General features: G+C 34.9%; 1 protein-coding gene across 9 annotated transcripts in view; it reads left to right on the forward strand.

Moving 5' to 3' along the window:
- SLC4A7 (solute carrier family 4 member 7) overlaps positions 1 to 12889 on the forward strand; it is an 82869-nt gene that overhangs the window by 58658 nt on the left and 11322 nt on the right. For all 9 annotated transcript variants that reach the window (XM_042888134.1, XM_042888135.1, XM_042888131.1 and 6 more), the window contains 9 exons: positions 710 to 856; positions 2097 to 2200; positions 3708 to 3882; positions 6332 to 6465; positions 7003 to 7248; positions 9089 to 9194; positions 10973 to 11134; positions 12157 to 12270; positions 12713 to 12874. In XM_042888134.1, coding sequence (XP_042744068.1) covers positions 710 to 856; positions 2097 to 2200; positions 3708 to 3882; positions 6332 to 6465; positions 7003 to 7248; positions 9089 to 9194; positions 10973 to 11134; positions 12157 to 12270; positions 12713 to 12874 — 1350 coding nt within the window. The remainder of the gene's footprint in view (positions 1 to 709; positions 857 to 2096; positions 2201 to 3707; positions 3883 to 6331; positions 6466 to 7002; positions 7249 to 9088; positions 9195 to 10972; positions 11135 to 12156; positions 12271 to 12712; positions 12875 to 12889) is intronic.

A 12889-nucleotide genomic window follows, 5' to 3' on the forward strand; every position in this document is an offset into this window, starting at 1 on the left:
TACAGTGTTCGTTCAGCAGGCTTTAATTGCAGATTCTAATTTTTAGGTGGCCTGATTTTCAGGAATATTGTAGATCACTGAAAAAATAGTGGCTAAAAAAGACATAAAACCTAAACAGGCTTTAATTTATCTAATTTATTGTTGGAAATATTAATGGTTAGGTCTTTGGAGATTAATAGTTCAGGCTTCAGTATGTGCAGATGCAATTTAGGATCATATTCTGCAAATGGTCTTTAATAGCAAAACTAGCATGTTTTTTTTTTTTTTTTTTCCTGTGTGTAAAACGTAGAGTTTGTGTTGTAGTGGCCTGTGAAACAGTATAGCTTAGGTGGGGTTTGGTTATTTATTTATTTATTTATTTTGAACAGTAAGAAGATTGACTACCTGTGCCTCTTCAGAGGTTTATAAGGTTGGATTGAGCAGGAGGGGGGGCAAACAAAATTTCTCAAGAAAAAAATTGTTTCTGTTTAAAGCTTGTTTACAGCTTTCTGTTGTTAGTTTTTCTTGTTGATGAAACAGCCTTATTTTATGATCTATAAATGTTTGCATATGCATTGTCTCTAGTGTAAAAGTACACAAGTCTTACTACTGAGGACCTTTTAGAAATTCCCGTGCTTTTTTAAAAATAATCAAGTGTTCCTTATAATCTTTTCCTCATTCAAAAATTTAAAGGAATAAAAAATCATTGTTGGGTGCTTTCTCTTTGTAGGTTTTCCATGATGTTGCCTATAAAGCTAAAGACAGAAATGATTTATTATCAGGAATTGATGAATTTTTAGACCAAGTGACAGTACTACCTCCAGGAGAATGGGATCCATCTATACGAATTGAACCACCAAAAAGTGTTCCTTCCCAGGTAAATAAATGGAAAAAATCTAGCAGGAAGCCTCCATGTGTTTCCAAAATGCAAGTTAATTGTTCACTGAGTGTTAATGTCAGTAAAGTATCAAGAAGGCTGTCAGCAATTTGTGAGAAAAAGTAGATCATTTGTTCATTTATGAAAAAAGTATTGGATCAGTTTCCTGCTTTGTTTTTAAGAAAATTGTATTTAATCTATTTCCTTTTGAAATAGCAAAATGAGATTCTGAGGTGAAAGAAGAGTTGTAACATTGTACCTGTGTTCATACTATAAATTTTATTATTAACCTAACAGTGATCAGTAAGAATATTGTAATTGTTATAAAAACTTTATTTGCATGTTCACCATGGATTGAAAATAAATCTTAATGTTTATCAGCTAACAAATAATGTTTACTGAATGTTTATGGTATAGATAAATGTAGGTCAAGAGCCACAAGGCTTAGAATTGAGAGCAGTGGAGAGGTGTTGACTTAGGGAGCCGTGGCTTCTTACTGTCTACAACTTTCTTATTGTCTACAACTCTGCAGGGATCAAAAGTAGGGCAGAAGACTGATGCTCTTAATCAGAAGGCTGATGCTGGTGTTCAACTGCAATCTGAAGAGTCAGTGAAATGAAGCAGCAATACAGTTTATTTCATGAGTAGTGCAGGCCTACCATGTATTTCCAAAAAAAAAAAAAAAGCCCCAAAAAAACCAAAACAAAAGATACAAAGGGTTATGTTTTTTTTTTTTTTTTTTTTAAATTGTTTTTTGGAATGCAAGATCGGCTAAGAAACATATGAGGAGCTTGCTGAACAGAAGAATGACTTCTCATTTATACTTCACTAAATACTGTATTTGTTATAAACTGAGGTCAGTTTCTGATACTAGCTGGAGGCTACTGCTCTGGAAATGACTGAGGGAAAAACAACAACTTTGATTTCTAGGCCACATTGTTGAGCCTTTACTGTGTTCTGAAAAGGCGGACTTTGTTTCATCATATCTCAGGGGAGATAATTCTTGTAGAAAGGGAAATTTTACACCATTGTGCAAGCCACTAATAAGATCTTTTTGGGAGCCTTGTACATCTCTGTTCATCTGTATTTAATAAATAATGGGTTTGGCAAATGAAAAAGTGATGATCAGCAGGGGATATGGAAAAGGTTTGGAAGATGTGGAGTTTCTCAACACTCAAATTGTTTTTAGTTCAAAAGCAATCTTTTCAAAATGTGTTTGTGTTGGGTTTTGTTGTTATAGGAGAAAAGGAAGATACCTAAGTTTCCAAATGGATCTACCCCTACAGGAGAGACTCTCAAAGAAGAAGGTCATCATGCTGGACCTGAACTTGAGAGAACTGGAAGGTGTGTTCTCTTCCCTAAATACTAGCTACCACAAAAAGATAGATGTGATAAATCTTCACAGACTTTAATGATGAGATTTGAACAGAAAAAAATACAGTACGCATCCATTTTCCTTTTCAAGTGTTGGGTTCTTGCCTGTAAATGGAAATCTGCTTGAAGCATTTTCAAGCCTGTGGCAATGTTTCTCAACACATTTGTGAAGGATTTTATATAAGATGCTGCCTAATTTAACTGAATTTTAAGTATTGATTTTTAATTTAAAATTATCAAGAGCATGCAATTATTATAATTATAGTAGGAATGTACAATTTTCAATATTGGGCTAGCTACTAAAAATTTCCATTAATGCAAACCAGTTTTATTGAACATGTATGAAGCCAAACAACAAGGAATACAAAGTGGTGGAAAAAAAAACAAAAACAGTTTTGGTTAGGTTTCTTTTAAATCTGAAATAAAATGGAAGGAATTTTTGAGTTGAGTTGTACTATTGTTCTCTATCAGTTCTGCAATACTTCCCAAAAAACTCTAAAACATTGGAAATGTATCTGGATAAGATTACGCTTCATGTCATACAAGTAATTATACTAACTGAAAAGATCTGGAAAAGATGTAAAGAGTTTTTATCTTCAAAATGATAAACATCCAAGTGATTTGCACCTTTCTCATACTTCTGCAAGAGAAACCATTTTGGCTTCATTATACTCATTTCTTTCCTTTTTAACACAGTATATGGAGCTGAATGATTTCTACCCACTGTTATCTCTAGTTAAAACTATTATGTATTACAAAAGTCTTTAAAAAAAAATAGAATTCGTACAACAATAAATGCAGGTTTTTTTTTTTTTTTTTTTTTGCAGATACAATTTTTACTTAATATTATATTCTTGAAATAAAAAAAAAAAGCAAAATGCATTTTGATTTCTTGGTAATAACTTTCTCAGTTCAACTGATGAATATATATTTGTTTTCGTGTTTGTACCATTTAGAAATATCTCCATAACCCAAATTTTTCGCTGTTAAATAAATTCAGGTTTATTATCTTTACGGACTTAACCATACCCATGTACAGAATTTGGATCAAAAACAGAGCTACAGCTACCAATTGGAATATTGATATGGAAACATAATTATCAATGTGGTGGTCTTGGTTGAGGTTTAGCATATAACTCTTGTTTCTTGTTCTGAGTATCATAAATCAGGTTTACCTTTAAACATTACTTAGGTAAATGTATTTGTACAGGTATCTTTTCAGTATCTAGCCCATTATATGCATATCTAGCCAGCTTTTATAAATGTGGATGATCTGTTCGATTATATTTTGGAAAAATACTGAATTGGAATAGATAAGATTATCGTGTATATTTAAACTGTGTTATGATTTAATCTGGATAATGAAATAGCTAATTTGTGCTGGCAGTAAGCACTGGCAGTTTTGTGTAGCCCTTAGTTTTGAACTAGCTAGAATCCTTTAGTGTACAGTTTGACGAGTTTCATCTCACCTATTTAGGCTTTTTGGTGGTTTGATACTTGACATCCAAAGGAAAGCACCTTTTTTCTTGAGTGACTTCAAGGATGCATTAAGCCTGCAGTGCCTGGCCTCGATTCTTTTCCTATACTGTGCCTGTATGTCTCCTGTAATCACTTTTGGAGGGCTCCTGGGAGAAGCTACACAAGGCAGAATAGTGAGTACAAAAAAAATGGTAGTGGCCAGGCTTTTAAACCTTCAGAGGCAAGTCACTGTGTGCATTTGTCTCGTTTATTTATATTTGTATTTGAAGAATTTACCCACAGCACTTGATTAGCCTGCCCCAAAGCAGATCTTCCCCAAAAGGTAATTGCTGTGGAAAATGTGGGGAACCCATGTGAACAGGAGAAGATGCACAGTGGAGGTAAAAATAAAATTATAAAATTAAATTTAAAAATGTTTATCCTGCCTTATTGGAGAGTATCTTCATGAATTGAGAAAGGGCATTGCCTTCTTTTTGGCTACTTCAATAAAATGAACGAATAGCAGTAAAGGTGCACCATCCCACTAGGCCTACTTTAGGCAAAGTCAGAGGCTCAAGGTGGGTAGTCAAGAATATGTACTGGCCTTGAGTAGTAGGCCTATGAGGATGATAATGCCTACAGGGTTACGGGTAGCAGTCAATTCTGTATATTTAAACAATGGACAGGATATGTGTTTACTTTCACTAGTGGTGTGTTATCAATAAAAATAAAAAAGAGATAAGTTTTAAGAGCCGAAAATACTCTTCTCTGAAAGTAACGTGGATATTATCCATAAACTTCTGGTACTGCTACACTGGCAGTGTGTAACACCAACACTTTTTTAACCAAAATGTTTGGTTGCACTTTAGGTTTTGGAGTGAGGAAGGAGTACTCCTATCAGCAACGTTAATAACTTATAGTTTGTGTTAAATGACGTGTGAGTAAACTAGTCTGAAGTGTATTTTGTGTTTCTAAATCTATTGCAAAGAAATAAGGCTCTGTCCTTTTGGGGAAAGGAAAGGGTAAATTCAGAATTGTCCCTTTACAAACTTAAAATTCTGGTAAAGTTTACAATACTATAAAATTCTTTGTGATACTTAGACCAAATTTTAAACATGTACTCAATTAAAATTTAGTTAACCTTTATCAATTTCAAGTAATGTAGCTGACTTGAGTATTTGTTTATTGATGTATTTCTTCAAGCTGATAGTGCACGGAAAAAATGTGATTTACTTCTGCATTTGTTATTTCTGCCACTGTAAATGTAGGGATGGGTTTTCTTGTGATTATCTAAATGTTGATGTAATTTATGAATGTACCCCATATAATTGTGAAAATATTCTCCTTTTAAAGCTTGATTCTTAAATACCTTCTTTCTTTTAGCTATCTGGAATTGTTTGCGGGTTTGTTCCTGCCTTCAGATTCTTGGTGTGCATCATTGAATATAAAACTTAGTTACTGCACACACATGTTCAAGCACTGTAGCTGACACTGTAAGGTACACAGTTTGTGTTTGAAACTTTTCCTCACATTCCCAGAGGTCATCACCTCCACAGTATTCCTGTCCCTGCCACCTTGATTGACAGCCCCCAGGTTAATGCATTGACTATGCCAAAAGCAGTAGTTGAAAGGCAATAGCTAAATAAGAGATTGTATTTATATATATATATATGTATATATATTTCTACATAATGAAAAAAGGATGCATGCTTTTTTATTTTTAATAGCCCCAGTTCAGCAAACACCTTTGACCTGTTTTAGATGTTTTTCTGAACGGGGCTCAAGTTTGCATAATTTTTATTTTCTTAAGCTCATGGTGTTACAAAGTAGCAAATGCATGAAAATTCCACAGCAAACCCCATAATTTGTGATGTATTAATTTTCATAGTTCTAAGTGGTATATTTAGATATTTTACAACAACATCATTTTAGGTTCTAGAAAGCCCAGTCTTTCTCTTGAGGTACATTATAACATTTCCTTCTAAAAAAAACATTTATAGTAAAACATGCAAATCAAGAACTAAAATACATACCTTTCTTTGATTAAAAGAAATGCATTACCAGGTGGGACATTGATTTACAGCTCATCTATTTATGGTGTCATGTATACAAAAATGAGTATTGTTCAGTAATTTCCCCTGCACCACCTTGTCGATTCTTTTTGTTTTGTTGTTTTGTTTTGTAATGCTTGGCTGACTGATGCAAGCTTGATGCAGCACACTGTGCCATGTTTTAGTACAGGTGTGTTGTAATATGTTTATATATTTAGATATATATATATTTTTTTTTTTACAGGAAGAGAGAACTTTTTCCGTATGCTATGTATTGAGTAATTTTGTTTTTCAATTGGTAGTAATTGTTGGTATGTTTTTCCTCCGTAGTTAGCAGGACTAATAACTTGTTCTCATGGTTTTGGATGGCTTCATAATTCTCAAGAGCAAAGCTTTCCAAACCTTTTGTCCTTGGTATTGTTACCGCAAAACAGTGCTAACAGTGTCTCAAACATTAATATTAATTGTAATATTTTTACATCTTGTCTTGTTTCTATGTAAACGCATCTTAAAAATGTATTTATGCAGATGTGATGCTACGTGCTAACCTGAAAGGCAGCATAGTCAAAGTGGTTTCTTTTCCCCTGAACAGAGTGCAATAGAATCCCTCTTTGGAGCCTCGTTAACTGGGATTGCCTATTCTCTCTTTGCTGGGCAACCTCTTACTATTTTGGGGAGTACCGGACCAGTTCTAGTATTTGAAAAAATATTATTTAAATTTTGCAGGTAAGTAGTGACATAGCCAGATGAACGGTGTAACCTAAGAGACTGTAAGATAACTGTAACTGAAAACATATATTTTGAAAGTAGATGACCATGAAGATATCAAGGCAGCAGCAAGAAACTGCGCTGTGCATGTGGTTTGGCAAAGCTCTGAAGCACTTAGCTGGTGGGAAAGCCAGTGGTGAACTGGGTGGGACTTAGAACTTACTTTTCTTCTTTTATGTGGGGATGCTGGCTTTGATTCTGCAGGGGTGGACAGGGATTGATCTTCCCTTGGTGAAGAACTATCCAAATTATTCTGGACAGAACATCCTCATGATGCTTCCTGGGAAAGGCAGTACAACCCTCAGTCCTAGAGATACTTTGTGGTGTTGTTCTGTACCAGAGGAAGATAAAAGTTTCCACTTTCTTCAAAACTAGAGTCAGGGATGAGTAAAGTTGTGAACACCTGCAGAACTTGTCCTCAGTATCCATTTTCAAATAGAATATGATAATAAATGATTTTAGACTCAGTTAATTATTTTGATTTCTTTTATACAGGGATTATGGGCTTTCCTACCTCTCCCTACGAACTAGCATTGGTCTGTGGACTGCATTTTTATGCATAGTGCTTGTAGCAACAGATGCCAGCAGCCTTGTCTGTTACATCACTCGATTCACTGAGGAAGCTTTTGCAGCACTTATATGCATCATATTTATTTATGAGGCATTGGAAAAGCTTTTTCATTTGGGAGAAGTGTATGCCTTCAATATGCACAATAATTTGGATAGACTGACTTTATATTCGTAAGTATCAAGTTCATATCTGTTAGTGCAGTGCATAAGGAAAATGTGTATTGTATAGTGGCAGATCATTTATGAAACTGCAGTGTGTGCCTCTTAGTGGTAGGGCAGGAGGAATGCTGGGGGTGGCAGGAGCATGAGAAATCTCTGAAAAATTCTATTCAGGGTGCTGTGGAATTGAAATTTCTGTTAGCTATGTGTGGTTTAAAGGGATGAGGGGTGGTGACAATGCCTGATTTATCTGCAGCTTGATTAAAGGTCAGCTTACGTTCCATTAGCTAGACGGGAGCTTTGCCTTGGCACTTCAGGAAATTGTGGTGGCTTCCCTCACCTGGGTGGGGATTATTTCTGGGCAGCAGAGGCATGGAGCTGTGCTAAAATGAGGACTTAACATATTTAAGCACTGTTGCTTTCTATTGCAATTATGAGGGATATTTGACTTCTTTAGAATTTCTTTTTCTATTTTTCTCCACTCTCTAATAAAAGAAAAAAAAATATATAACCACTTCTAAAAAATATCCTGCCTTAGTAGAGTTACTGTTTCTTTTCATCTTAATAATTAGCAGTAAAACTATCAATTCATTTAAGGAATGCAGTAAGCAAGCTATTTACATGTACCTTTTCTCATATTTGCTTGATGTAGAAGTTGTGCATCTTATCTACTTTTCAATGTATGGCTGTTCTGTTTCTGAGTTAGAGTAGTTCACTTAAACCGTCAAATCAGCATTAAGTGTCTGTCATACCATGTTCAGTGTTTTTTTATTTTTTGATGATCTGCAGCTTTCCTTTGCAATTCAGTGTACATTTTTCAAGCTTAGGACATGCTTTCATGAAATGCATTAAACTGAATTGAGAGCTTACACTTGACAGGAGAGACTGCTACCCATTAATGGTGAAAAATCTGCACAGTTCACATAGTTAAAACCAAATTGGTCAAAGCTGTTCTTTGATTCCTCATCAATGCATAGTTAACTGTCAGATAATGGTGTATTTTGAACCCAAGTTGTTACAAGGTGATATTTGAATTTTTGTCTTATTTCACATACTGCTTCACTGCTTCATTTATTTCATTCATCCGATGAATGAAATAAAATAAAAAATCCAAATGATAACACTTTCACAGTACGTGAATAAAGTATACTCACTTTGTTTTCAGGTGTTAGTCTGTTTTAACAACTCATCTGCTAGTCTTTAGTCAATATCTTATTTCTTCTAATTCTTTAAAAGATATATGTCAAGTTTTTTGTCCTATCTTTAAAATCTCTCGTGTGGACTTCTTTGTGACTCTCAGCATCTCTTCACCACCTCCCCACTTGCAATCATAGTTCATTTTATGGTAGGAGGACACTTGTACTTTGCTTTTTTCATACAATATTGGGATAAACCCTGGCTATGAATGTATTTCTAGTTTATTTTTCTATGCACTGAATCTGCACCCTGCAGTGGGGCATAGGAAGTGTGGTGTACAGAATCCTCCATCCTCAGTGCTGCTCTCAAGGGGCCCGAGGTCTTTTTGGTCGAGGCCCATTTTTTTCTTTTTTTTTCCTTTTTTTTTTTTTTTCCCCTCCCCCACCTTGAAAACTTTCCACATGATGCTATATGATAAGGGATATCCTTCTGGCCATTCCCTCACAGCTCTGCTGTGAATGGCCTTGGCTCTGTACAGCACTGCTTAGCAGCAACTATACGCGTTAGTGTGTCATCAACATTGTTTTTCTCCTTGAACCAAAACATAGCATCATACCAGACACTCCGTATGAAAGAACTCTGTCCCAGCTGAAAAGAGACTGCACTTATAAGCATATCATTTGGTTTGTTTTTTTCTTTCCTTCCTTGCCCTCAGATGTGTATGTTCTGAGCCTCAGAACCCCAGCAATGAAACCTTGAAGGCTTGGGGGAAGATGAATAAATCTGTGGAAACTATTGCATGGAGTAACCTTACAGTAACTGTGAGTATCTAAAAGGCAGATATCTGTATCTGTCTCTTTGTTTTTACACATAACACACAAACAAAAAACTAAATCTCACAACACTTAATACTTGATTAATATTTCTTATCTGATTACTTTTTCATAGCATTGTTTTATTTAAAACTGTGTTTGCAGTTCTTTTATTGCACCCGTAATGCTAAGCAGTCATTGTACTGTTTGGGATAATTGATTTTGTGACAGTAAATACTGGTATGCTGAATGGGATTGCTTGAGATAGCCGCGTGAATACTGGTGGCAGAGCAGTCTTCTTCCTGAAGTGCAGATGAATATGATGAGCATAAACAGGAGATAACTTCCTTTTATTTCCTGTAAAGGATGGATAAATATTTTTAAGAAAGTGCAAAGGTAGAAATTGAAGTTAGAATGTACTAGCAGGTACACGTCTTTAGATTATGATAGACATAGGTATAAAAGTGTGTGAGAAACTACTTAAAACTTGATGGGATGAAAATAATATTTTGGACAATCGGAGGTTAAAAGAAAACATGTTCGCAAGAATAAGCGTGGAAGCAGTAATTTCTGAGCTGGATATTTTGCAGCCACATCTGGTTAATCCCTTGCATGTGATCAGTCACCTAAACGTAGATGTTTACAACCACTTTGTGTGTCCTAGCATCTGGTCTACGCCTACATTTAGTATAATTTGCATTTGCTGCAGATTTAGTGTTGAATTTGCTACCTGTGTGTGCCTCCTTAACCCTTCTCCAGATATTTAAAATGGCAGTAAATATCTGTACATGGGCTCTGCTGGTGTCTGAATCTGGAGGCTTACACTGAAATTAGGAGGTGTTTTGCACAGCAAAAATACTTTTAAAAGCCTCAGTGTTATACTAGAATTTTACCTGTTCTGTTTTCTGCATGTCACCTGTCTGCTCCTAATCTATTGTAATTACCCAAAAAGGCAATGAATGTAGTATTTAAAACTTATTTTATATTCTGTTATTTATTTTATGTAACTTTACTTTCTCTTGAGCAATTTTATTTTTCTCAGGCAGAACTGATCCAAAATTTTGTGGCGCTTATAATTAAGTTCAGTTCTGAGTTGGGATAATTTTTTACATAGCTATAACTTACTTATTTTCATAAGCCTGTTTAAAAACTAGGCTGTTGAAATATTACTTCCAGCTTTGTTGGCTTCATCTTTCCTTGTGCCCTGTGTCTGCTTCCCTTTTCCTTTCAGTGAGCCTTTTAGATAAGGATGATTTGACTCTTTCTTTTTTACTCAGTTCTGTTACTTAAAATATTTTTCCGCTACATTAGATTTTTTTTGTCATTTGGATTAATCTAATTTTCTAAGAATCCATTTTTGCTTTAATCATATCAGTATAAAACTCGAGAATAGAGGTGAAACTGAGGACATCTCATTTTTATGTTCAGCAAGTTGAAAGTTGAAAGTGAATAGTCTGCTTTTCCTGAACATAGTTCTCAGCCTTAATTTACGTGTTCAGTCTTTTGATGCATTGAGAACAGAATAGAAATTAGGTGAATGTGATTTAAAAAAAAAAAAAAGTTATTTGGGGCTTTTTGAGATCCTGAAAAAGATGAATAATTGCTACCATGACTCTTCTGGAACAGACAGCTTTTTTGGGCGTTTCAGGCTGAGTTACTGATGGAGGAAAGAATTGCCAGATCTCCAAAAGAAGGTTTTTAAATGTATTTGCTATTAGTAGGTTACAAGTTTGAGTATATTAAATGACTAAAAATTTAGAAATTGAAGGATTTTTCTCTCTTTGCAGGAATGTATAGAATTTCATGGTGTGTTTCAAGGATCTGCTTGTGGCCATCATGGACCATATATTCCAGATGTTCTCTTTTGGTCCGTCATATTATTCTTTACAACGTTTTTCCTCTCCTCTTTCCTTAAGCAGTTCAAGACCAAACGCTATTTCCCAACTAAGGTAATTTCAATTAGAGATGACTGTGACTTTGTGGTAAATATATTAGTATAGAATACATTAATATGGCTTAGTAGGGTTGAATTTGTTTTGCTTCAGAACTTTGTTTTGAGAATGTAACTTTAACTGTATTTCCTCTAAGTTAGAAAAGGAAGTGGTAAGCAACACTTCCTTTAAATTCAAAAAATTAAGATATTAAAGAAATCAACTGCTACAAATTCAGTACTTAGTATTCTTTCTTGCCATTGGAACAAGATGTTTGGGGTATAAGAATATCTGAGCAAGTCTGTGTTTCGTACTAATGGCTAGTGGCATCTGGAGGGATTATTTTCCTGGTTCCTTTGCCTAGTAGCGTAGAATAATTGGTTGCTTTCTCCAGCGTGATGATGTCTGAAGTGTGTTGAGTTGTTCCTGAGGGGGATTACTGTTTCTAATAGAAGGCAGTATAACGATAGTCCTTGGGCCAATTTATGTAATATATTTCTACTAGGCAAAATAAAGTGGGTAGATCTTCTCTGGACCTCACCTTGTACCTACCGAGTGTTCCTAATTCTTAACAAAGTCACCTTCAATAACCTGAATTTGTTAAAAAATATCTTTCCTCTACAAATTGAACATCAGCTGTATTATTATTGATTTCTGCACAATTTAGTGGTTTTACTAAATTAAGCGCCAGGAGAGTAGTTGTGCTGACCCCTCCTCTCAGCCAGGCTAAAAGGACAGAAAAATGAGGAAGAAGTTAATGTGAAGCAATCTGCTTTTTGTACTAGATAACTTTAAATGGGATTATCAGATGAACTATTGTACAGAATACTCAACTTGATGGTATGCTGGCAGGCAGCTTAAATTTAAACATAAAAATAAAATGCATGTGATGTTCAGTGATGTATTCACTATTCTTCACTACACTTTTCACTTCACTATTCACTACACTTCACTATTTATAGGGAAGTAGATTTTCTTTCTGCTGATATGAATTATAATGATGAAACAACAAGAGTTGACACAGGTTTTTCTCTTTATAGGTGCGTTCTACCATCAGTGACTTTGCAGTATTTCTGACGATTGTAATCATGGTTTTGATTGACTATCTAGTAGGAGTGCCATCTCCTAAGCTTCACGTTCCAGAGAAATTTGAAGTAAGAAATAAAGCCTTTTTTAAAAAAATGCCTTTTAAGTGCTTGCAGCTTCATAGACAGTAGAACAGTAGTATTAAATAAAAACAGGAATTTAACTTTTTGACTTGCACTGTAGTTAAAGTAATCTCCCCTTTTTGTTCTGAATAGTGTGAATGTTCAGTTCTGAATAACTGGCAAAACATTGCTTCGTGCAGTAGTATTAAGGAAATGTATGTAGTCTTTACTGCAAACATGCAGAAATAAAGAAATGGAATGAATGTTCAATTTTTTTCCATATCACATTCATATTTAGCAGTGAGTCAGTCTTTAGGTCAAAGCTACTGGGGGGAAAAAAAAAATCAAAGCTCTTATTTAAGAGACTGTTTACATGTTCACTGCAGGTAATGTGTGTAGCAATGAAATCTTTACTTTGTTTTAGTGAGTATTTGTTTATTTTTTCCAGCCCACACATAAGGACCGAGGATGGTTCATAGACCCTCTTGGAGGCAATCCTTGGTGGACGCTCCTGGTAGCTGCTGTTCCTGCTTTACTCTGTACCATTCTGATTTTCATGGATCAGCAAATAACAGCTGTTATTATAAACAGAAAAGAGCATAAGCTGAAGGTGAAAGTCTATTCA

The sequence above is a fragment of the Lagopus leucura genome, unplaced genomic scaffold, assembly GCF_019238085.1.
Source record: "Lagopus leucura isolate 7727_CA_CO unplaced genomic scaffold, USGS_WTPT01 Super-Scaffold_100157, whole genome shotgun sequence".
NCBI classification, from domain to species: Eukaryota; Metazoa; Chordata; class Aves; order Galliformes; family Phasianidae; genus Lagopus; species Lagopus leucura.